This window comes from Penicillium digitatum, chromosome 2 (genome assembly GCF_016767815.1).
Source record: "Penicillium digitatum chromosome 2, complete sequence".
In the NCBI taxonomy this organism is placed as follows: Eukaryota; Fungi; Ascomycota; class Eurotiomycetes; order Eurotiales; family Aspergillaceae; genus Penicillium; species Penicillium digitatum.
In genome coordinates, this window is record NC_089385.1 from 2,850,522 (window position 1) to 2,875,227 (window position 24,706).

Genomic DNA, 24,706 nt, shown 5'->3' on the forward strand with positions numbered 1-24,706 from the left:
CGAGTTGAGGCCTTTGAACTCTCATAGGCATTTAGTCTTTACTAGTACGCTGAGAAGGTAGAGTTGGGGCACAGATCCAGCGCGGGAACAAGCACTGCATTTTGGTATTTTTGTATCGCACCCACATTAGGCACAGCGGGACAAATCAAGCCAAGATAACAACTGCATACAGACAAAACAAATTCATCGTCTGATAGATGGTTTCAACCAGCCAGAATGCAGATTCAAATAGACCTCTTCCCTCTCTTATTTAACATGTAAATTCTGCTTGAATAGAAGTAGTTATAGCCCTAGTAACCACGTTCGAAGGAAGGAAACGATACCATACTCGTGGTCTTCAACACAAGGTGCCTTTTATAATGAGAGGAGATAGGTAGGAAGACAGAAAGGAGCACTAAGAGAAGAGTATGTAACAAGAAAAGTGAAGATAGAGTGAAGATAGAGTGAAGAATAGATGAGCAGTCCTCATATTAAAGATAATACGATGTGAGTACTTGGAAGAAGGTGGACTAAATAGAAATATCAAATTTTATATTGGATTTGATGATATACGGAGGAATTATCGAGACCAGCTCGGGAGACAAACTTGTGTGGCACGTAGGACTATAAATACCATCTTCCTTCTCCTCCTCCTCTTCTTCTTCTTACAAACAACCTCCTTCCCCTTCCCCTCTAAACCATCTTCACCAAATGGTACTGTATAATTATGGCGCCTGTGAGTTTCCTTCGATCTTACTTACCCCTCATTTCTACTAACTTGATTTTTATACCTACAAATAGCCGCTTCTTCCTTTTTCATTCTCTCTAATCTTACAACCTCATCCCAAATTCCATATTCCAGCTAGCTAATGCCAAAGGGCATCCTTGGAGAACTTTTCTCCATTGCGATTGACTTCTTTTTCTTTTTTATTCCTGCCCCTGATCTCCTCTACCGAACCGTGCCAGGTCCCAGGCCTCGGCCCTCCAATCTAAAATCACTTCAACGCAGCGCAGAACCACTTGCTTTGTTGAGCAGCGACAGATGGAAATGCTGTGCAAAAAATCTACTAGCAACCGGGCTAGAGAAATCGATGCCCAGTTCCAGATCCTAGACCATCAATTGGACCAGGTTTCTGAAGATCTTGAACGGGCGGAAAGAAAAAAAAAAGCCGCCCTTCAAGATGTCCGGCGAGCTATTGAGAGGGACCGTAGAGACCTTTAGGATCTACGGCAAATAGTCGCTGCGGTAGGCTATAGCCTACACTGCCAAAAGCGCCTCGCGGGTGTGGAGGACCGAGTCAAAGGCCTCTTTAAAACCTTGGAGAAGATGCTTGCTACGGCCATGCAAGGCACAATGGGAAGCCAGTTGCTGACTCGCAATACACCGATTGCTGAGTCCTCGACCAACCTTGGGTGTTGCACGGCGCTATGTCGTAGGGATGTATTTTTAAAATCCTTCCCCAACTGTGAGGGCCTGGGAGGATGACACATGTATTACTCAGCAGGGTATTCCATCCTATGTTGTACGCAACTATTTCATAGTAATAGGATCATCTTTACCACCATCTGGTCTTATTCCGTAACACCAACTCGAGGAAAGCTGGGTACTAGTATTCAACGCGGAGATTCAAGTCTTCTTTCCAAAAATCCCCCCAAACAGAAATTTCTGGAGAGATGAATAAGAGCAAACATGAGTAAGCCTCACACTTCTACCTATAAATACAAACCCCAAACCAATGGCAATAGTGAAATTTGCTTATAAAGTGAGTTGTGTAGAATTAATGAGGTTGAAAAATGCCGATGATCGATCGGGTAAAAGTGGAGAGGGACAGGAACCAAAAGCATGGACGACGGCATGTAATTTTCGTTAGAAGATGCATAAAACAAGATATGCAAAATCATCTATAGCTGTACCTCAACGGTAACTCGGTCGCAATATCTACAGCCATTGGGTGTTGGGGAGGAGATGATTCTATCTAAGCATACATAGAGTTGCAGTGATCACGCGTTGAACACCCCATGTACCCCTATTTACTATGATTGACATCAAGAAAGAATGATTAGCAACCTGGGACTTAATGAGTGTTGAAGGGTTATAGCCAGACCAATGATCTGAAGAAATGAAATTAATCTCAATACGCTAAGGATAGACGGCGGAGTTGTCGGAAATGAGCCCCTTGGCGCAAAATCAATAAGAAGGGCATGACAGCGCAGCTAATGTTTTTGTTAATGAAATAACACTGATTTAGAAAAAAAAAAGCCAACGGACTTGAAAAAATGGTCAACTTCACTTTGGTCAATGGTCAAGTCTACACGCCAGGCCTGGCAATTGTCGATGCGCCACAGCCCAACACGCCCCTTGGAGGAGGCAAGTCGATACGCCAAACCTATCAGCTCCCTACTAATCTTTTTTAGAAAACCTACAAGTCGCAATCGACGTGTCAGGCAATGGTCAACTACCATGGCCCGCATCAACTAAACCCAACTCTTCCACTCGCTTCCACGGCATCACACTCTTCTTAACCTCCGAGTCGCACAACTTCACCATCTCCAACGGCACAAAGCCCGCATCCAACACTAGCTACGTGGGTCCCGTCTTGGACCTGGAGCCCTCATCCACCGTCAAACATGTGAACTGGATTTGGCCCGAGTGTCTCGTGGGAGACGGCCCTGGCTCAAAGGAATCGGCACGCGGGGCATACAACATCTCCATGCACCAATCTTTCCGCTGGAATGGGGCCGACTATTATACTGTCTTTGACCTGCCGATCTCCGTGACCAACAGTATATCCAAGAGTGATGATCGGATCAACTGCGATTTGCTAGAGAACAAGCTTCTTAGCGCGGCGGAAATCAGCGAGAGCTCGGATTCGCTGCCTGGGCAGCCGTGGGTTAAGGATGGAGCCAGTGCGACAGTATCTAGTGCCGGGGCAACTCAGACGGGGGCGGGTAATCGGGGTCATTCAGGCTTCAAGAGAGTAGCTGGCATTGCTATTGCCGCGACAGCTATTTTGCATTTCCTAGGTTGAGGCTTGCTCCTGGAGATCGTGGATTTCGTTTTCTTGTATACTACCTTTTATTCCATCATTTTGTCTTGTTGAAATTATTATACAACCAAGAAGATCGATACTTTCCCGTGTGACCAATTACATATCCAGATTTAGATTTACGAATGAGCGTCACAATTTAATCTTGGCCATTCGACGAATGACCGTCAACCCCTTCTGTTAGTGATCATCGCGGGTATTTCTATTTCGGGAAGTATACATTCTTATGTTGATGTTGGAAGGTCCCTTGATTACCTAGCTCTCTCCTAAATGCCCAGTTTACTCTATCGGGGTTTTGTTCCACATCTCCAGTCAAGTATGCCAGGAACATCAGATCGCGCACATCGTAACCTAGCCCGAAGTTGACACTGAAACCACCAAGCTCCCCCAGCTCTCGCACTTTCCATGACGATTCTATCCGCCTCCCGACGAGGCCTCCGGTACCGCATCGCACGAGCTCTGATCATAATCTTCACGATATGGAATCTGGCCGAAATTCATCTGATTCGGCACCGAATTTATGACGCTGTCCCCCGACACCGGCCGCAGAACAAAGAACGAATTTACATCGCAAGCATCCACTGGAACAATGAGCTCGTTCTACGCAGTCACTGGAGCAAGGCACTCACACAGCTGGTCTTGGAGCTTCATCCGGAAAATGTTTTCATTAGCATGTACGAAAGTGGGAGCTATGACAACACGAAAGACGCGTTAAGAGAACTAGACTGGAAACTTGAGCGGATGCGGGTGCCACGGAATATTACTATTTCACCTGTTACACATGAAGATGAAATGGCCACCCCTGTGAGGGAAGACGGCTGGATTCGTACTCCCAATGGGAAGAAACGACCAAGGCGAGTGCCGTATCTAGCGCGGATACGGAACTTGAGCTTGCTGCCTCTGCAGGATCTTGCAAGGCAAGGCATCACTTTTGATAAAATCCTATTTCTGAATGACGTCGTGTTCACGGTTCATTTGAAACAGCTACCTTTTGTTGAATGAGTATTCTAACGAAGCCTCTCTTTTGTTGGCCAGCCGAACGACATCCTCAAACTCTTGAATACCAATGGCGGCGAATACGGTGCAGCTTGCTCTTTGGATTTCTCTAAGCCTCCAAACTATTATGATACATTTGCTCTCCGGGATGACAAGGGCCATGAGCCTATCATGCAGACATGGCCCTATTTCAGCTCTACGAAATCGCGACATGCAATGAAAAACCTGTCTCCAGTCCCTGTGGCGAGTTGTTGGAATGGAATGGGTACGCTGACCTTTATTCTAGAAAGAATTGCATAGTCATTGCAGATACTAACACACGTATAGTGGCGATGCCCGCAAGTCCATTTATCGCTAGCTCCCCACTTCGCTTCCGAGGTATCCCCGATTCACTAGCCGAGTATCATCTTGAAGGCTCCGAGTGCTGTCTCATCCACACAGACAACCCACTCTCATTGGAAAAGGGTGTTTATTTGAACCCTTTGGTGAGGGTCGGGTATAGCGGCGCTGCATTTGCAGCTGTTCATCCGGTGATGGACTGGCTTTCTGCGAAACGGGTTCTACAAGGATTGTGGGTGAATCGACTACGCCGCTTGGGTATCACTTCATGGTTGAAAGAAGCAGTAGTTCGAAGACGGCTAGACAGCTGGAGAGCTTTAAGTATTGGAAGAGAGGAGCGTGGGGAACTTTGTATTATCAATGAGATGCAAGTTCTGCATCGATATGGATGGGCCCATGTGTAAAAGAAGAATTGCTGGTATCTATAGCCTCATGTTACCAGCATGATGTCATTCCCTGGTGCTTATATCTGCATCTCGGACAATATCCATACTCCAAGATCTCCAAAAGGAGCAATACCTACATGGCTTGGAGATCAAGCTCTGCAAAAAAACGATCTACCATTTAAAATTAATAAGCTAGGAGAGAGTCCCACCCCCCAATCCTCTGAAAATACAGACAATACTAGTCTAATCTCCACTTCCCGTCTTTTCATAAATCGACTTTTTTTAACATCTCCGAGGCCGGCGCAAAAATGCCCGATTATGTAACCCGCGCAAATCGCCCGTTTGGGACTGTATCAAACAGCAAAGCCCCCACTTACCCTCTGCCAACCACCTAAATCCCCAAAAACACAAAATGGCAACGATTCAAATCCTCGACGGAGGCCTTGGCACCTCTTTGGGCGATCTATATAATATCAAATTTGATTCCAGAACGACCCCTCTCTGGGCCTCACACCTGCTAGTGAGCGATCCAGAAACGCTGCAAGCATGCCAACGCGACTTCGGCGTCGCCGGAGTAGACGTTCTCCTAACAGCAACCTACCAAGTCTCCGCCGAGGGATTTTCTCGGACCAAAACCCCTCAATTCCCAGACGGGATTCCACGCAGCGCAGTAGGGCCCTTCCTACAGAAAGCCGTGGACATCGCCGAGCAAGCGAAAGTGCGCGAGAGCGCAAGCGTCGCGCTCAGCCTTGGTCCCTACGGTGCATGTATGATTCCAGGACAGGAGTATAGCGGTGCATACGACGCTGAGCATGACTCGGAAGAGTCGCTGTATTTGTGGCACTTGGATCGGTTGCGTATGTTTGCTGATGCGGATGGGGAGCTTGTATCGCGGGTGCGGTATGTTGCGTTTGAGACGCTGCCGCGGCTTGATGAGGTTCGTGCTGTGAGAAGGGCGATTCGGGATTCTGCATTCGATGTACCGTTTTGGATTGCCTGTGTATTCCCGCGCGATGATGATCTCTTGCCTGATGGGAGCTCGGTGGAGGAGGTTGTACAGGCTGCCGTTGCACCGATGGAGGGTGGGGCTGTTCCCTGGGGAATTGGGGCTAATTGTACTAAGATGCATAAGCTTGGTGGGCTTGTTGATTTGTTTGGTCACGCTGTTGCGGGGGGTGTTGCCAAGGGGCAGATATTTGCCGTCCCGAGTTTGGTTTTATATCCTGATGGGACGAATGGGGAGGTGTACAATACTACGACGCAGATCTGGGAGAAAAATGATGCGTTGAGTGATAATGTAAGTGCTAAAGTGAGTACAACTTCCAGGTGGGAATATTAGAGGTGACAAGTATGCTGACGTGAAGTTTAGCGACCTTGGGAGGAGCAGTTGGCCCAGGTGGTCAACGTGGCCTACGAAAAGGGCTATTTCGATTCGTTCCTTGTGGGCGGGTGCTGCAAAGCTTCGTACCACGATATCAAAAAACTAGGACAGCAATTTAAGACTCATTAAGCGTTCTGAGTGTGAATATCATTTACGAATGAAGTTTTTATTATATATGTATCGAATTGGAAAAGCTTTTGTGAATCGCTAATGTTGAATAGCCGGCTTGGCATGCAAAGATTAATATATCATGAAGTGTCATTTAAAAGAGCCAATCGGTGAGCTTCGTCCACCAGTTGTTATGCGGGTTTTCAACCGGTTTGATCTCCCCATCTAGGAGACGGCCCGACCATAGGTCGATGTTGGCAGCACGCTCAAACTGAGCATTCAAATGTTAGCAACTCTTCGTGAAAAAGCAAAAAGCAACCAGGATGAGAGGAGCTAAACTAACCTTGGTGCGATGCCAGAGCTTCCAGCAAATGATGGGAACGATGAAGATGGGGATACCGATGTACGATGCAACGAAGTTGGACGTACTCCAGTTGCCCTTCAAAAACACGGGGAAACCAGCAACCAAAGTAATGATAGTAGAGCCGATAAAGCCTACCCATGCGGCATAAGGTTGAAAGGGTGCTTTCCATGGGAAAGTTTCTCGGCTCACATTTTGTTTCTTCAATGCGGCATAGAAACGAATGTAGCAGACGCAAAGGGTTGCCCAAGCGATCAGACCGGCAACCGTGCTGAGGTTCAGAAGCCAGGTGAATGCCTGCGCTGCGCCACCGCTACCGAGACTCAGGTACGCCAGCGGCCCAAAGAGCCAGGCGGCGACGACAGCCACATATGGCACACCGTGCTTGTTTACGCGGCCGAAGATCTGGGGCAGCTGGTGGTCTGTAGTCATGGCGACAATCATGCGTGATCCGACCCAGCAGTATGAGTTACCGGCAGACCACGCGGCAATGAGAATGCATGCATTCACGATCGAGGGCAGAGCGTTGATGCCGGCGTTGGTGATGGCAATCACAAAGGGCGAGCTGTTCGCGTTGCCAGAGCCGGAGACCAGGCCTGTGGCTCTTGGGTCCACGATCATGCCGATGAGAAGTGCTCCGAGAATGTAGAAGAAGGCAATGCGGTAAGTCACACGACGGGCGGCTTTGGGAATAGCACGATGAGGATCAACCGACTCAGATGCGGTAATGACGACGGTCTCGACACCAATGAAGCTGAACGAGGCATTGACGAACGACGACAGGAAGCCGAGGAAGTGACCTGTCGGTCCGGTGATGCCGTTGTAGTTTGTCCATGGTCCAGGATTATTCCAGTAGCGGAATCCAATGGCGTCGCCGTTGGGACCACCGCCTGCCGTTATGACAATGGAGACAATAACCAAGCCAAGGAAGCAGAGGACCTTGACGGCACCTCCAAAGACTTCGGTTTCACCATAGAATCGCACACTCATCAGATTGATAGCCAGAATGAGCACCAACCCAACAGTGATCACCACAGCAGGCGTGAGATCCGTCCAATATGAAACAATAACCGCAGCCGCCGAGACTTCCGAGGCGATGGCGATAGTGTAACAGTATCCATATGAGATAGCGAGGGAGAAACCAACGGACGGGTCGATAAATCGAGTCGCCCAGTGGGGGAAGGATCCAGCAGTTGGAAAAAGCGTTGCGAGTTCGGCAATACTTTGCATGACGCACCACAAAACTCCTCCCACAATAATATACGCCAGCAGCAAACCCGCAGGGCCAGCTTTGGCATAGGCAGCGCCAGTTCCTACGAACAAGCCGGTGCCAATACCACTGCAGAAGCCAATCATGGTAACCTGGTAGTTGCGCAGGCGTCGCTGCAAGGCCGCCCGACCGCCGACATTGAGCTCGAACTCCCCCTTGGGATTTGAATCGTACTCATCAAAATCTGCGCCGAGGGCCGGCTGGACCTTGTCGTTATTGATAGACTTTTCCATGTCGTCGTGTGTAGTGCCAATCATCCAGGCCAAGTCTTTCCCCGTAGCTTGTACCCCGGAGACTTGAAGAGGGATCATAGAGCTTATGTGGGAAACGGCCTTTTTCTTATCCCCCCGAAACATAATTCGGTCGCGTCCAAGCACGACATTGGGGCTTCCATTCACGCCGATTTTTTCTCCACAGTGGGGAAAGCTCATTGGACTGTATCGCTCGGAGTTCGGCCTCTCTCCACTTTTCTGGGAGGCAATTGACTAACTTTTTCTTCTTTTGCCATAATCAGGATGGCCGATCGGACCGATGGGAGGCAAATGCATAAGCAAAACTGATTTGTTGGTGTCATGGTGTCCCAAGGCTCGCTGATATGTGGCCAGAAGGGATTATGGCCAAACATTGAGTCCCAAGGTTGTAGAGAGGCGATGAAAAATGGATGCATCTGGAAGTATTCCACGTGAGGCGCCGGATGTGTCCACAAAGGTACCCCCTCCCAAGTCAAAAAAATAAAAATTGAGGCGTTAGTTAGTTACATCTGAACGCCTGAAGCATCATGCATTCTTTTTGGCCTTAGGCATCAATTCGGAATTCAGACCTGGATGTCGCATGAGCAATTGACCATTCTTGTTGATCGAATCATGTAAATCCAAGCAATCGCCACGCCTTTAAATGGATAAGTGATTCTAGTTATGTGAGTCCAAATAAGAGCTCAGTGTGTCAGTAAATGGTCCCCAAGTGGACGATAATTCGAGGAATTATTGAGCGGTACAATAAAAAAGGGTCCTGTAGTCAGCCGCAAGGTTTTAGGTCGTAAGGCGAATAGAGAATGGATCCTCTTCTATATTTTTGGGGGTTTGATCTTGTACTCGTGCATGCTAGACCAGCATAGATCAATTGATACTCACCTGCGACCTTTGTTCCGTAACCTTCACCCTGTTACTCTGCCGGAGTATTTGCAACGAATCATTCGATGTCATTTGGCTCAGCCATTTTTTTTTAACCCGCATTGGATCAGGTAGGCGAATTGTCACCAACCAGTCATGGACCATTTGCTGACACAGTGTTTGTCTTTTGAAGACTGCCTCCTCGGCACAGGAGAATTCGTCACAGATTTTCTTCCACGCTGGTCATGGTGGAATGATCAAGTTCAAATCATCACTGGACGAGGGGTATTTGCAAATCAAAGAGCATTGGGTTCAAGTCGCGAAGATGCTGAAATGAGTCAGTAACTGACACCTGAATTATTAGGCCACCCTGTAAAATCTCGTCCTCGAGTTAACTATCTGGATCGTTCCTCTCCTCTAACGGATTTTGATTTGACACAGATTTGGCAGCAATAGTTGAATGAAGGCTATTATTAGTCCACCCCAGTGCTCTTGATTTGTTAGTCTCCCAGCCACTGGTGGGGCTCTAAGCCCACCTCCTCTCTCTCTGTCTCCTTTCGGCTTTGTACAAGCCTACAAGCCTACAAGCCTAATCCGGCAAGGACGTTCGATAGTGCCAGATGAACCTAGTAGTACTCAGTACATATCTGAGATACTCTTCAAGATGCGTATTAGCCCTATGAACTAAAGCTAAGTGGGCTATGCCAAGACTCAGATTTTATCGCAATTTCCCCGCTCTCACGCTGCCAAGTGCCAAGTTTTCATTGTGATGTGTAGCCAAGGGGTAATGCAGGATTTAACGTTAATCCAAGATAGTAAGAGCAGGCCAGTCGTCGGTTATTACATGAGAGAGAATCTTGCTGCTAGATGTCCCTGGAACCAAATTAAGTATTTATTAAATAGCTTTCCCAATAGCGCTGATCGTCTTTTTTTTGCAACTCGGAAGATGGGAACAGATAAACTCTTATTCAGCTGTCCCCTCATTCAACCCCTTTAATCGCAAGGAATGCCCGATAACCATCTATCCCTTTAAATTCTAACAGCTTCCTTCTCCCAATCATCACATTTGTTTGATTTAAATTGGAATGACTCAAATTGAACCTTCTCTGCGAATTGCTCAGCTGGAGGCGTCCCCGCTTACCTCAAGCGGGGAGGGCTCTAGTGGGGAGGGATCTCCCTCGCCCGTAAAGGCAGCGCCGGCTCCCAAGGTTGGTAGGAAGCTGCCAGGATGGCTTGACCACTTCAATGCCCGGGATCTTAAAGTGCTGTTTCGTTGCTCGCTGGCAGCATGGGTCGCGTCGCTGTTGATCTTTATCACGCCGTCCTTAAGCGGCATTGGTACAGCGACTTTTTTTGCAGCGTGAGCGCATCTATACATCTCATCTGGATATCTGTTGCTAATCTGCTAATCCAATTACGATCAGTCTGGTACTCTTCATGGTACCTCCGACCGGCATTGTTTTCATTTTTCTTCTAGGAACTCTAACCCTCATCCTTGGCATGGCATTGGGCTGGGCCTGGGGTGCCATCGTCATGAAGGCTGCCATGGCAGCAAGACCGGCGGCCGAGACCCAGGCCAAGCTTCAAGCCCTTGGCCAGGCCGCATACAGGCAGGCTAATTCTACCGGGCAACCTGTGGCAGCTGTTCAGCAGCAGCTTATCTACACAGGCTGGATGCTTGACGCTCGTGTAACCGCTGTCCACTATTGCTTAATCTGCCTGTTCATCTATTTAATCGTGAGACCTTCCTGATTCAAGTCTCTGCGTATCAATATACTAACCCTTTTGCGCAGTCCCGTCTTCGGGCTAAGAACCCCAAATTCACTCTAGTGCAGATTTTCGGGATCATCATCATCGATGTTTCTCTCACTATTGGCCCGCTGCTTCCATCCTTCAATGGTACCATCCCTAAAGTCTTGATTGAGCCCGCCGCTATTGGAATTGGACTAGGTCTGGTCTCCCATTTCATCTTCTTCCCTAGATCAACCTCCCATGTTGTGCTTGATGGCATGGAAGGGTTGGTGCGGCTACTCAAAGGGCCTCTAGACGCCACAGAGAAGGCTGTTCTAAAACGTGAAGTCTTGGCTATGGATGACCTACAAAACATCAAGGTGAGGATAATTGCTGCCTATAGGGATCTCAAGCCGGCCCTGAGCTTTTTGCCATTGGACTTCTCCGTCAGTTGGTGGGGGGCTGAAGACATCAAGAGCATGAAAAAACCAATCCGCCAGGCCTTGATAAGCAGTCTATCCCTTCTGGAAGTTCACATCGCTCGCATCGGGGGAAATACGAAGTTGGAAAAGTTGCACCAGCTTACTGTGGATCGGGATTCAAACTCCGATTCCCAAGCGAGTGGAAACGAGAAGAAACGTCCACGCGAGGTTGGCATGCGCCAGCTGATGGAGAGTGTTAATTTGGTACAAGCATTGCGAAGCCCGGAACATGAATCTATGCGATCGGAAACTGTCGAGGTCCTGCACGAGTCCAGCAAGAATATCCTCCCGGCGTGCCAGGAAGCTGTTGAGATCATTGCAGAGTCCATTAACACGGTTAACAAGCGTTGGTTCGATCGCTCGTCCAAGGAACATCTTAATCAGTTACACGAGCGCAGTCAAACTGCGCTGCGGAATCTTCAGGCTCTGCGCTCATCGTTTGCAACGGAAACCACCGAACGTTTGATTGAAACACACGTGGAGATCTTCGACGAAAAAGGCATGCTCAAGGCCCTTGACGAAAATACATTGCGCAGAGTTAGGGGTATCACCATGGGAATGATCTTCGAAGAGCAGGTGCTCGGCGTCGCCGACGGGTGGGAGCGGGTTCTAGGACAACTTGTCGCTCTCCTGAAGGAACGCCAGAAGCTCCGTCTGTGGTTACCCAAGGGAATACGATATGCAATGAACTGGATTCTTCGAAAAAACGTTGTGGTGCCTGTGACCGCGGCTCAAAATCCAACCATCGACCCCGACGTCGCAGAGACGCAGTCCAAAGCAGCACAGCAGCAGCTTCGCATCAGCAGAGGGTATCGTGCCAAACGAGGCAGCCGCTTTGGGCGCGCTGTCATCGGCACCTATCATTGGTTCATCAACCCGGAAGGTCTCTATGCAATGCGGATGGTGGCTGTCACCGTCGCACTCGCTATCCCTGCTGCGATTCCTCACACTGCGGGTTTCTATTACCGCGAGAAAGGTCTGTGGGCCCTCATTATGGGGCAGACCACACTGGTCACATACATGGCCGACTTCACTTTCTCCTTTATTAGTCGAGCTGTTGGTACCATTGTTGGCGGTCTCCTTGGCTTAGTTGCATGGTACATCGGCTCAGGCCACGGTGCAGGCAACCCGTATGGTCTTGCTGCTATCACGGCTGTTGTGCTCACGATTCTCATGTGGGGACGCATCTTCGCCCCGCCTGCTATGCTTCAAGCTGTGATGATGGCTGGTGCTACCTGCATGCTGGTGATTGGTTACAGTTTCGAGGATACGTAAGTAAACTGTGCCACATTGCGAGAAGCAACACTGCTGACACACACTTCCTAGGCATGTCCCAACTTATGGCAATCCCGGGTGGGGATACAATGTTTTCTGGCGACGATTTGTGCTTGTGATTGTCGGCTCCGCAGCGGCACTGATCGTGCAGCTCTTCCCTCGCCCACCATCTGCGTCGGGACACGTCTGCAAGTCCCTTTCAAATGTCCTCCGCCTACTGTCGGACCACTACGCGCTTCTCTTATCCTGCTGGGGACAAGGGCGCGAAGAAGGTCTGGCCGCCGAGAAGCTAGCTCTTAACCTCGCCGAAACTCTTACCGCATTGAATGGGCCCATCGCGTTGCTGCGCTTTGAATTTTCCAGCTCGCCATTTGATAGCGACCGTCTCGGCCAGGTGAAATCGCTATGCCAAGAACTCAACCAGAACATCGCTCGCCTACTTTACCTATCGGCTTCGCTGCCCGAATACCTGCAGAATCGGCTAGCTCGCCAAGCTGGTCTTCTTGACCACCACAATATCGGCGACATCATGGCTGTTCTAGGCGTGATTGAACAATCACTCAAGACGGGTGACCCTCTACCCGAGGTGCTGCCAACGCCACTACTCAACCGTTGCCACGATTACTGGATGTCGCACCAGGTGGATATCATGCTAAGTAAAGAATTGATCCGCGATGAGAACTACCGCCGGTTCTGCGTGGCTATCAGCTCGTACCTCAAATTCCTGGCCACTGTGGATGACCTGGTGCTCGTGATGAAAGGGACACTGGGCGAGTCACACATCGTCAGCCGCGACCTGTTGAAGGAGCAGTGTGTATAAAGTATGTACATGAACATAAAATATCTATCTCTCTCAATGATGTGTTCGCCTACACCCGCGGACATATCTCGTGCACATAGCTAACGTGTCATAAAAATCTCCAACGTTCCTCCGCACGGGTTTCTCCACCTTTTTTCTTTCCCCAATTCCCTAAACCATTCTAGCGCTGAATCCTTTGGCTTTCAATGCCGTTCAACAGTTTTGTCTTCCCACTTTTGATCTCTTGTGTAAACCATTCGTAATTCTCATTTCTCAAATCCGACTGCGGGTTTCACCCCCATGGCTACACGTCTTGCCCGTCTTCCCCGGTGGATTAGCCACTGGCTGGGCTATCGCCCTGAAGCCGTGAAGCCACTCTGTAAATACGAAGTCGCTCTATGGTCCTTCCTTACCTCATTTTGCGGTCTATCGATCCTCCAAGCGATTTTCAACTACTCCGACTACTTCACCGAGCGCAACGTACCGGGTTTAATCGCATCCTACGTACGTGACAAATGATTCAAACGTATTCCCAAAAGATTTACAATTGACTTACCTCCAAATCAACAGGGTGCATCCGCAGTCCTCGTCTTCGGTACAATCGAAAGTCCGCTCGCGCAACCGCGTGCTCTAGTCTTCGGCCACTTTTTTAGTGCCTTGATCGGCATCTGCGTTACCAAACTGTTTAGTTTGATGCCCGACCAGGCGCGGTTCGAGTCCCTGCGCTGGCTGGCCGCTTCGCTATCTACGGCTATTGCTATTGTCGTAATGCAGTTGACGGGCACCACCCATCCGCCTGCTGGTGCGACTGCTTTGCTCCCAGCTACCAACAAGGAGATCTGGCGACTTTCTTGGTATCTCTTGCCTGTTGTCCTGCTATCTTCTGTTGTACTTATGGTGTGTGCGCTGCTGTTCAATAATTTGCATCATCGGTATCCAGTATTTTGGATCGCGCCTGCTCCACCGAAACCTGCTGCGCCTTCTCTGGTGCCGGCGCCTATCGACGCTTCCTTGGAAGAGGAGAAGGCAGTGAAGAGTCTGTTTTGAGTTGGGACGTTGGGGAGTAAGAGGTGAAGATTTAGCTTCAAGAAAGCTTGTAATGCACTTTTAAAATGGGCACACGGTATGTGCAGACATCCGTCTGGTGGAGGATGGTGCGAACTGCATATAAAAACTTAATTGCACTCCTAACATTTTCGAAATATTACGGGTGAGTCTTATTTCATCACACTTTCAGGCCCCGGGGTTCAAAATATCCGTTGACAGGACTCGTCACAACTGTACTATTTTCTAACAACAACAGTCAGGAAAAAATGCTTAGTAGTAGCGACCTGGTAGTCCTCTAATTTTATTTGACTAGGTGTTCATCGGTGGATGTGGTGGGAAGAGTCAGCGTTGCATAGGTCGCGGGGTAAAGGTCGTGGTGCGAATATAAAGTCGTATCGCATAGGTAGGATAAGATATTCTGACGACTTCTTATTCGTTTTCTTATAAGTTTAACCTCACGAGCTTCACTCTACTATTTAACGGCCCTACAACTCTAACTTTCCACACCACGTCCCTTGTTCACCATCAACAGCCACTGTAGTAGTGGCAACGCCCTAGGGCTGTTCACTCAGTTTATGAATACTGTAATATTTGATATAAGGGAGTATCAGTCTCGTCTCTCTATCTGATATGTTGAAACGTGTTTATTCAAACAACAAACATATTGTTTTCTATCATTTAGGGCTCATTTTTTCAACTTTTCTCCTTGCACTTTTCATCTTACTTGATTGACTATCTTTCTACAATTTGCACCATATCTGAAGCAAAGGCTTCGATTTTATCGATGTAACCATAATTAATGTAAGCACCGCTAAAACAATTTGAAACGCGGGCACCTTGAAAACAGAAAAGAACCCAAAACGTAACCGCCAAAACAGAGAACCAATTTGAAATGTAGGCATCAGAAAAAGAGAAACTAAAACCGCCGGCCAAAGAAACAATTTTTATGTCCTTTTTCGTCTTTTTTCTTTCTTTTTTTTGGCAATTTTTTTTTTTTTTCATCGGTTCATCGTGAAAACATCAAAGCAGCCAGAAGTGTGAGCACCAAAAAAACATTGAAACTCGCGGAGAACAAGACCTCGAATTTACTCCTCCTCAGACAGACTAGAGTACCATTCGCTCTCGCTGTCCTCTAAGATGATAGGTGGAAGGGAAGGGGAAGGGGTAGGTTCACGCGTGGGTAGATAGAAATCCATGCACTGTCTGCAATCGCAGTCCTGGTCCTTATAGTAGAAGCGGCCCCAAAGGTGTCGAAGAATCTCACATCGCTCATCGTCTTCTCCCAGAACCTTCTTTTCCCAACGATGCTGCTCTTGCTCAGCCATCCGGGCATTCTGCACAGATTCATCGTCCTCGTCGCTCCATCCATGAAGGGTGAGACTTCCAACCTGCATTGCCAACATGTCAAACATTTTCATGAGCACTGGCTCGGTGATGTCGGCGATTCCATCAAAGGTGTAGGTTGCAAAGAAATTGGTAGAAGCAGAGATCTCATCAGTCAACACCATGAGGTTCTCGCATTTCTTTTCGAAACACTTTCCCTGCTGGTCAGAGTCCTTTCGAATGAGTGTCCACATAGAGATTGTATTGAAGAGTTGGCGGAGGTAGGTTTGGATTTGAGGGACCAGTCTGCCTCCTGGATCTCCACCAGAAAATTTCTCCAGCTCCACGACGAACTCATTGCGAGTTGCCTTGAAGTTCTGGATGGCAGCACGCTTGACGTCGGGATGCATGATGAGAGGTAGTAGAGGAGATTATTTGATGGTGGTGAATCTAGATGAAGAGGATGATTAGCGATGATTGCATGTGATGGATGTAGATGGAGATGATTACCGAGGAGGATTATTGGTTGCGAAGGGAGATGAAGCTGATTCTAGACGCCAATCAGTCTAAATGAAGATGATAGTTAGCGATGAAGATCTATGATGGAGGTAGGTGGAAATGACTACCAATAATGATGCTTGATGAGAGGTGATAGAGGATGATGGTTAAGGATAGAGATAGGCGGATGAAGGAGAAGAAGAAGAAGAAAGATATTTCGAATCGTGAGAGGAATGCCTTTAATACTCGAGCAACTGGGTGCTAGAGTAGCAAATTGAGATGATAATCATGCTTTTCTATCGGAAGAGCTTAAGAGAGACCATTGATCTATGGAGACCATCAGCCAGAGGAAGAAAGCCTTTTGGGGTAGAGATACGAGTCCTTTATTCAAAGCTATGCCTTTCATTCTTTGCCTTGACAAACACGAATTGTAGAATCAGTGTTGTAATGCTATCGAGACTGCAAGTGGAGTTCAATCATGAAAAAGACATAGTTAACACGCAAATTAACACATAGCAAATGGGGAGAAATTGGGTTAGAGACCAGCAACTATACGTGATATCCTAACTATAGAGATGTACCCCCGTAGACAGGTCTTTGTATAAGTAGACAGTGGCTTAAAAGATATGATGGCCTTTAGAAACCATTGGCTAAAGATATAAAGCCTTAGGATTCAAGGGATAAGAGGCCTTTTATTTAAATATGGACCTTTTGTTATTTAGTTCTATGAAGATTATGTAGAGAATACATGTCTTCGTACCATCGGAATAATTTATGGAATCCCTGGTTATACCTATAAAGGTCTTTTTAAGGGTTTAAATTTTTATTGGCTTAGTTTATATCCCAAAACAACACAAAAAATCCCAACGTGCTCTTACTTTTGAAAGCTGTAACCTTAAATCCGGTTAGGTCAAATAGATCAAATTAGTCGTGTCTTCTGTTGTCAAATGCGGAGACTACATGACTGGCACACTATTCTTGTAAGCAACCAAAAAGAGATTGTAGCAAAATTCCAACCTATCATACAGAAATCAGGGAGAAACTAGCCATAGCTCAAATAAATATAGATGTGTATTTTATGATAGAGTAGATCGAGAGGCTACTACGTAAAGACATCCTAGAAGAACTCTAGTTGCGTGAGGAGGAAAAGGACTAGGAGCAAACAGTAGAAAATAACATCACAATAGGGACAAATCAACTGAAAGACACAATGTATCTGTAGAGACCATTAGTTGAAGGAACAAAGCCGTTGAGTTCGAGAGATGAACCCTTTACTTAAAGCTGTACATTCTACAAACACTACGTATAGTCTAAATATTCCAAAACTATCGAAAGCTGTTGGATGCCTCAGGCATCACATGTAGGATAGACCAACTAGATAGTCTTCCTTCCACTCTCACCTTCTCTCTCTCCCCGTCCATCCAATTGAATACTGTTTTACCTGCATACATACTATCATTGTATTTGCATCAGGTTATGAGCCTCTTCTGCTAGCTGGACCACTAGCAACTCTTTTCTCTGAAGCCATTTTCAACTGGAGACTTTTGACGATCTGACCCCACTGTGGACCCACCTCTGTGTGTGACACAACATTCAGATCCAGCCAATAACATCTAGGAAATCCTTCGAGCCCCGCCGGCAAAAGCTCCGTTTAGCTTTAACATCCAATCATGGCCGACACCGAGACGGACAACGAGGGGGACACCAACCCTCACCCGCTTGATGCATCGACCAACCCATTGGAACCCCAGATCCCGTCCTTTACCAATCCGATCCAATTCACACAGGATGACAGTGATAGTGAGGATGAGGACAACACACCGCCCCATCAGGGACATGGTCTTCCAGCGATTGCAATGACCAAAATCCAGAAAGTTCGGACACTGGAACACAATGACACTGATCCAAGTGGTTGGAAACAGGCACTGGCTTACCAGCTGATCCCATATGCATTGGAATGGTTGTTAGACAGCAACATTCCCAGACCTCACAAGTCGCATGCTTCATTCGGAAGATGGAAGTACTGGTCTCGCTTGGTTGCTAGCTGGATGTACAACCAGATCGACGTCACCCTACAGAACAAACTACGCAACCTGTCCAAGATGCCTAAATATGCCGATCAACTGTATGACGAACTCATGTCAATGACACAAGGAAGTGATCGGATGCAGACAGCGTTTATCGAGATGCGGAAGTTCGACAAGATGAAACGATCGGACTACAACTCGGCAAGCGAGTACATTGAGGAATACCAGCGACAGTACCACGTGCTAGCTAGATTCAAAGCAGCACCACACCCATCACACGGCTTATCACAAGTTCTTCAAAACATTGAACTGGAAGTCATGAAAGTACAGTTCATTAGGGAGGAAGTTGCAAGTCTGGAGCCTAAGAAACTCACCCTCGACAAGGTGGAGGAGTACTGGAGAGCACTTCAAGCAGCAGCTGACATGGAAGGTGTCGCTAATGCTACTTACAACAACAATGCCGGCCGAGGCCGAGGCAATGGAAGAGGTGGTCGTGGAGGAAACCGAGGTGGCCGAGGTCAAAACAACAACGGTCACAATGACGACAACACCCAATCCAACAAAGATACCAATGCCGTCGAGGATGATACAGCTACTGCTAAAAAGAAGAAGAAGAAGGGTCTTCGCAAGCAGCCTGCCGATGGCAAAGACATTCATGAATACGCAAATGATGCGTAATGGCACACAAAAGGATGACAACAACACGTGCTCATTCTGTGGCTTTGGACCACACACTGCGAAGAGATGTGCCTATCTCAGTGAGAACCCTCCAGTTTCGTGGGAACCGTCCGGCAACCTCTGGGCCTATTCAAAGGCAATCCAGAGAGCCCAACGTCAAGATGGACAAAACAATATGGTTGTTGCAGCTGCCAATTCTGTTGATAGGAGGAACGATTGTTGCTTGACACTGGATCTGACAAGACATTGACGCATGACATCGAAGACTTTCACACATACCAACTGGATCATCCTGACACTGCCTATGCGTACAAAGACTACTCTGGCAATAGAGTTGTCACGCTAGGTCATGGTCAAATCATTGTGAGAACTGCTCTGCCAGGGAGAAATGGTAAGACGCACTCGTTTATGACAACTGGTTACTATACTCAAGGAGGACACGGCAAGCTATTAGGCATGCAAAAGCTTCTTGAAGAGCAAGACATCTCTTATGACACACGTACTAAGTATCTCACAAATGGTGAGGGTGACATTGTGGGGTATGGAGATACATCAACTGGTGTCCCGTACCTTGTCAGTCCAAAAGACGACGATGACCCCAATGAGGTCAAATCTGACATAGATTCCGATTCTGATGATGAAGAAATTGGATTCGTGAACAAAGTGACTGCGTACGAGATCCACCGACGTCTCGGACATGCTGGAAAAGCACGAATTGCCTCCACATTACAACATGCTGAACAGCTAGGTGATGATGAACAATACGGCACGGAGCATTTCGACTGTGATGCCTGTTTCCAAGGTAAATCAAAGCTCAAAATTTCTCGTCAACCACAGGCAAGGGTGCAGGATGTGGCATGGAAATTCCACGTAGATACACAACCAATGAAGCCTACCGGACCAAATGGAGAGAACTACTGGTTGCCAGTCGTCGACGATGCATCTCGACTGATCGAGGGAATCATGTTGAAGAACAAAAGTGATGCCTACTATAAGCTTACTGCGTTCTGTGAAAAGATCAAATTGCTCACTGGCAGATACCCAGGCATCTGGCGAATGGATGGTGGCACAGAGTTCAAAGAGTTCATCAAATGGGGTGAGAAGCATGGTATGACTTTCGAGATCACACCACCATACACTGCTGAACCAAATGGCACTGTGGAGCGCTTCGGTGGACATATCAACGACATCCAGAGAACGATGATTATTGATGCAAAGATGACGGAAGAGATGTGGCCATATGCGACAGACACAGCCATCTACATCTACAACAGACTGATCAATCCGAAAACCAAGATCTCGCCGCTAACACATTGGCGTCAAGAGCTCGAGTTTCCAAACGCAGAGCCTTCTTTGAAGCACCTTAAACCATGGGGAACAACTGCATACGTTCATATTCCGAAGCCTAAGAGGATTCAGGCTAGGAAAGCAGCACCCAGAGCATGGAAAGGAAAGCTCGTTGGTTATGAGGGGGACGGTGGTCATGTTTACAAAGTATGGGATCCAGCTACTAGGAAACTAGTGGTATCTCGTGATGTTGGCTTTCCACAACCCGGAGATGACGATAACGATGATACGGGATCAATGCTAGTCAACGGAGTACCTACCGATCCAAAGGACCCAGATGGAGATAACGATGTCGTCGGATTCATGCCTGTCTCACTAACACAAGACGATGAGATCTCGAAGCCAGAGATTAAACAACGACAGATGGCACCTGTCACGCCGTCTACAATTCATCTTCCAACAATCTATGGTAGTGCATCTACAATGCCTGAGACACCACAGAAGACAATTGTTCCACCAATGACAACGCAAACTGTTTCAAAGTTTTCTTCCTACTGTGGGGGAGGAGCCTATGATGACAGGCGCAAGAATTACTGAGATTACGAACCCTCCAACAGAGAACGTTCCAGATGTCATTAAACAGAAGAAAGAAGACCTTTGGAGGAGACTTCAACAGCTGTCTACCCAAGTATCTCAGTTAGCTGAGAGCATGGACGATGTTCGTCGAGATGCTGACAACATTGAGAGATCTGCTAGTAAGGAATCATGACTTGACTCCTTCTCCAGAGAGACAGAGAGCAGTTTACGAATACCCGTTCTCGTCTCCAATTCAACAAGCTAGTGTGTCACCTAGTCGTGAAATCATCTCAATTCAATCGTCACCAGACCCTATCTCTCAAGACCCAGCTACACCGGCTCCACCACCACCCCGACGATCGAGACGAGCGAATATCGGAATCGCACCCGACCGATACCACGATCCGGAGCAGAAGCACCTCGCCGTCGAGTACGAGAAGCGAGCCGAGACATTCAACGCACAGCCAAGAGGGCAAAAGCGAAGGAATCAGGCGGTAATAACTTGACGGAGGGTGATGGACAGGGGTCTGCGGGACCTAGTGCGATGTCAGCAACAGCTGATATGACAATGGATAAAGCCGAAATGTCAAAGGTTGACATTGACGAGCCATTTCTTTACAATGGGAAGCCATTATACGCAAAGGACGTTGATCTACCATCTACGTACAAGCAAGCACAGAAGAGCCCTTTCTGGCCTCAATGGATAGATGCTATGCAGAGACAACTGGGTGATCTCGTGGCTAAAAACACATGGAGCCTGATTCTTAAGCCACCAAAGGCTAAGATTCTGCCAGGTCAATGGCGATTCACTGTCAAATCCAACACCAGAGATGAAGTTTACGAATTCAAAGCACGATGGGTCGTGTGTGGCAACTTCCAGGACAAGAATGATGGAGAAACATATGCCCCTGTTGTCGCCGAATGCATGATCAAAATCGTTTTTACACTGATTGCCGTGTATGGTCTTAGATGGAGACAGGTTGATTTCACTGCCGCATATCTCAATGCTTCACGTGAAGACGTGGAGACAGTCTATATGAGACAACCGACAGGCTTCGAGTATGCAGACGCCGAAGGTGACAAGAACCAATGGGTATGCACGCTTAATCAAGCGCTCTTTGGACTGCGAGACTCTGCTTTCTTATGGAACGAAGAGATGGATTGCAAACTACGTCAGATTGGTTTCCATCCGTTGGATGATGACCCCTGTGTTTATGTCAAAGGCAAAGGCACTGAGTTGACCATTATGATGATTCATGTCGATGATTTTATCATTGCAGCTACAGACGAAGATATCGAAAAAGTCGTCAATGAACTCCGCCAGTACTATGATTTGAAGGACCTCGGAGAACCAAAGCAGTATCTGAACTGTGCACTACACAGAGACTATGACAATTGCACGATCACTATGTCTCAGGAAGCCTATATTCAGAAGGTTCTACGTACTGCAAATGCAGGTTCTGGATGGAAGGATACACCATTGCCAGCCGCATGGAGAGAGTCACCTGCCAATGCATCCAATGTGCTAGATGACGATTCATTTGATCAATATCAATCAGTTGTCGGCATGTTAAACTGGCTAGCAGTCAAGACTAGGCCAGACATTCGCTTCGCAGTTACTCGCTTGCAACATCGTTTGGCGAACCCTACATTTGAAGACCTTCACGCCATGCAACACGTCGTCAAGTACCTGAGACATATGCCTGACGTTGGCATTACACTTGGTCGTACGCCAGAACTTCGATTCTATGCGCATGTGGACGCATCTCATGCGGACTGGGAGGATAGCAAGTCAACCGAAGGAAGTATATGGTACTTCGCCGGCTCTCCAGTCATATGGACTACAAAGAAGCAAACCATCACTGCCAATTCGACCACTGTCGCAGAATGGTGTGCACTAGATCAACCTACTCGGGATGCAATGTGGCTAGGCAAGATTGCTCGCTCGTTTATGCTGCCAGAGCAGCGTCCCATTGAGATTCATACAGACAATATCAATTCGCAATTGCTGCTCACTAAGAAAGGTGGCAAATCCGCGAATAGATGGCTCGATCTACGATGGTTCTTTGTTAAGGATGCTGTCGCACAGGGACATGTCGACATTAGACGAGTGGACACGAAGAAGAACGCAGCTGACGGTTTTACAAAAGCATTGGCAAAGGAGCAATTTGAGACTTTTGTTGGTTTGATCGGCATGATTTAAATGCATATTTGAAATGCATGATTTGCAGGATTTTACTATGAGAATCAGAATTCGGGGAGTTTGATGGAACATGGTCTATGAGGGGGATGTTGGATGCCTCAGGCATCACATGTAGGATAGACCAACTAGATAGTCTTCCTTCCACTCTCACCTTCTCTCTCTCCCCGTCCATCCAATTGAATACTGTTTTACCTGCATACATACTATCATTGTATTTGCATCAAAAGCAATAGGGAGATTGAATCGTAACAAACAATTCGTCGATGCTCAAATGATCACGTAGCAATCGGGGAGAAATAGGGTCAGAGGTCACTAACAGTGGATGATACTCTACGTCATGAGTTATACACTCGTAGGTAGCTCTTATGAAGTTACGTATAGTGTTGAATGTATTATGTCAAGATGAAAGGAAGATGCAAGGCTGAGAGTCGTCTTGGTTTGTGTCCGAACTCCACTTTCCCACTTGTTTATTGTCTCTGCACTTCACTCTCCCGCGAAGAAGTCCAGCGCCCTGAACATAATAATCAGGAACGAATGAGACGGGCTTCTCGTGTATTGGTACGGTCGTTTGCCCTGTTACGGTACTGGAGACGGACCTGTTTTCTTCGAAAGGGCTCTGGTCTAGCAGTTGCTTGATTTGCTGGCGTACCCATAGCTTGCAGGCCTGTTTGCTTTTTGTGTACATGGCCTCGGTAGTTGTCTGGCTTTGCAATTATGGCGCGGAAGGTTGCTAGTTGGCCTAGTACATCTGCGTAGTCTGCTGGGCGGTGGCTTTCTGTGATCTTTGACTTTGGTTTAGGTTTGCTTGGTGGGTCATCTAGTGGGGAGATGTGGGATAGGACCTGGTGTAGACGGTCCGTGGCTTGGTCTGTGCCTATTCTTGTTGATGGGTTGTCATTTTTTTTGTCGATGTATCAATTGGTGTATACGGTTTGATTTATATGCTCTTTTAAAGTCGATGTCATACTCAAAGTTGGAATTTGCTTGAAAACGCAAGGATTTGGTCTACTAATGATATGGGCAAACTGTGCGAGGGTTGAGGTCGCACACGCCTAGAGCTGTTTTTGTGTCTTTAAGTATTTCTGTAGTTCTATGAAAAATGATCCGGGTAGATAGCCATGTCAGTGTCTCTGGTTCTGTGTGATCTAACTTGGACAATCTGCTGGCCAACATAATCGTGACTGCACCTACCTTGGAAATATCCGATAGAAATGCCCAGCGGGGGATTGAAACTGTGAAAACTAATATCAGCCTTCTACGAGGGATCGTGGCTCATCCTGATTTTATAAACGGCAAAATCGACATACAAAGGCTCGGGCTCAACCTCGACGCAGTACTCCAACAAAGGGAGAACTTATCAAAGACTCCTCAGGGATTAGATTTTCTAGCTAGCCCTTCACAACAAGTGATCGCCGAAAGTGGACTGCCAACATCAAATCCTTGTGCCGAAAAAGAGATGTATGGCCACTCACGTTAGAAGCTCTGTTGAAAATTCCCAATAATTAAATGAAGTTGCCCATTATCTATGGCTGCCACGGGTGCTACGCCAGAGGAGGGTGTCATTGAAGGTACACGTTTGGTCGATTTTGATCGAAATTTTGGCAAAGTGGATGTCCGTTGGTCAGATCGCATGTTCAATCCCATTGTGTATTAAACTAGGTTTCCCAGATATCACCAACGAATCAGCTTTCAGATTCACTTGGTTTCTCAGCATCATTGGTCTAGTGGTAGAATTCGTCGTTGCCATCGACGAGGCCCGTGTTCGATTCACGGATGATGCATGACTTCTTTTTTTCCTTTTCGC

At 47.4% G+C, this 24,706-nt stretch overlaps 9 protein-coding genes and 1 non-coding gene across 10 annotated transcripts; 8 read left to right on the forward strand and 2 right to left on the reverse strand.

Moving 5' to 3' along the window:
* Positions 1–2,256: 2,256 nt before the first annotated feature.
* Pdw03_7053 (Mannosyltransferase 1, CMT1) lies at positions 2,257–3,008 on the forward strand (the record flags this gene model as incomplete). The annotated part of the gene is made up of 2 exons (XM_066101536.1): positions 2,257–2,347; positions 2,395–3,008. The coding sequence occupies 2 exons, from the start codon at positions 2,257–2,259 to the stop codon at positions 3,006–3,008; spliced, it is 705 nt and encodes a 234-aa protein (XP_065956619.1).
* A 423-nt stretch (positions 3,009–3,431) lies between these two features.
* Positions 3,432–4,765, forward strand: Pdw03_7054 (Mannosyltransferase 1, CMT1; the record flags this gene model as incomplete). The annotated part of the gene is made up of 3 exons (XM_066101537.1): positions 3,432–3,995; positions 4,062–4,287; positions 4,350–4,765. 3 exons carry the CDS (start codon positions 3,432–3,434, stop codon positions 4,763–4,765), a joined length of 1,206 nt encoding a protein of 401 aa, XP_065956620.1.
* Positions 4,766–5,159: 394 nt separating this feature from the next.
* On the forward strand, positions 5,160–6,257 carry Pdw03_7055 (Homocysteine S-methyltransferase, putative; the record flags this gene model as incomplete). The annotated part of the gene is made up of 2 exons (XM_066101538.1): positions 5,160–6,056; positions 6,117–6,257. The coding sequence occupies 2 exons, from the start codon at positions 5,160–5,162 to the stop codon at positions 6,255–6,257; spliced, it is 1,038 nt and encodes a 345-aa protein (XP_065956621.1).
* Positions 6,258–6,390: 133 nt separating this feature from the next.
* Positions 6,391–8,100, reverse strand: Pdw03_7056 (Amino acid permease, putative; the record flags this gene model as incomplete). Its single annotated transcript, XM_014678793.2, has 2 exons — positions 6,391–6,507; positions 6,580–8,100. 2 exons carry the CDS (start codon positions 8,098–8,100, stop codon positions 6,391–6,393), a joined length of 1,638 nt encoding a protein of 545 aa, XP_014534279.2.
* A 1,961-nt stretch (positions 8,101–10,061) lies between these two features.
* Positions 10,062–13,284, forward strand: Pdw03_7057 (Brefeldin A sensitivity protein-related protein; the record flags this gene model as incomplete). The annotated part of the gene is made up of 4 exons (XM_014678792.2): positions 10,062–10,336; positions 10,401–10,713; positions 10,770–12,460; positions 12,516–13,284. 4 exons carry the CDS (start codon positions 10,062–10,064, stop codon positions 13,282–13,284), a joined length of 3,048 nt encoding a protein of 1,015 aa, XP_014534278.2.
* A 279-nt stretch (positions 13,285–13,563) lies between these two features.
* Pdw03_7058 (HPP) lies at positions 13,564–14,310 on the forward strand (the record flags this gene model as incomplete). Its single annotated transcript, XM_066101539.1, has 2 exons — positions 13,564–13,767; positions 13,834–14,310. 2 exons carry the CDS (start codon positions 13,564–13,566, stop codon positions 14,308–14,310), a joined length of 681 nt encoding a protein of 226 aa, XP_065956622.1.
* A 1,085-nt stretch (positions 14,311–15,395) lies between these two features.
* Pdw03_7059 (uncharacterized protein) lies at positions 15,396–16,043 on the reverse strand (the record flags this gene model as incomplete). The annotated part of the gene is made up of 1 exon (XM_014678791.1): positions 15,396–16,043. The coding sequence occupies one exon, from the start codon at positions 16,041–16,043 to the stop codon at positions 15,396–15,398; it is 648 nt and encodes a 215-aa protein (XP_014534277.1).
* A 1,758-nt stretch (positions 16,044–17,801) lies between these two features.
* Positions 17,802–18,836, forward strand: Pdw03_7060 (uncharacterized protein; the record flags this gene model as incomplete). Its single annotated transcript, XM_066101540.1, has 1 exon — positions 17,802–18,836. One exon carries the CDS (start codon positions 17,802–17,804, stop codon positions 18,834–18,836), a length of 1,035 nt encoding a protein of 344 aa, XP_065956623.1.
* Positions 18,837–20,832: 1,996 nt separating this feature from the next.
* Positions 20,833–22,902, forward strand: Pdw03_7061 (uncharacterized protein; the record flags this gene model as incomplete). Its single annotated transcript, XM_066101541.1, has 2 exons — positions 20,833–20,878; positions 21,116–22,902. The coding sequence occupies 2 exons, from the start codon at positions 20,833–20,835 to the stop codon at positions 22,900–22,902; spliced, it is 1,833 nt and encodes a 610-aa protein (XP_065956624.1).
* A 1,710-nt stretch (positions 22,903–24,612) lies between these two features.
* On the forward strand, positions 24,613–24,683 carry Pdw03_tRNA74. The gene has a single exon. It is a non-coding gene; the product is annotated as a tRNA-Gly (tRNA).
* Positions 24,684–24,706: the final 23 nt, after the last annotated feature.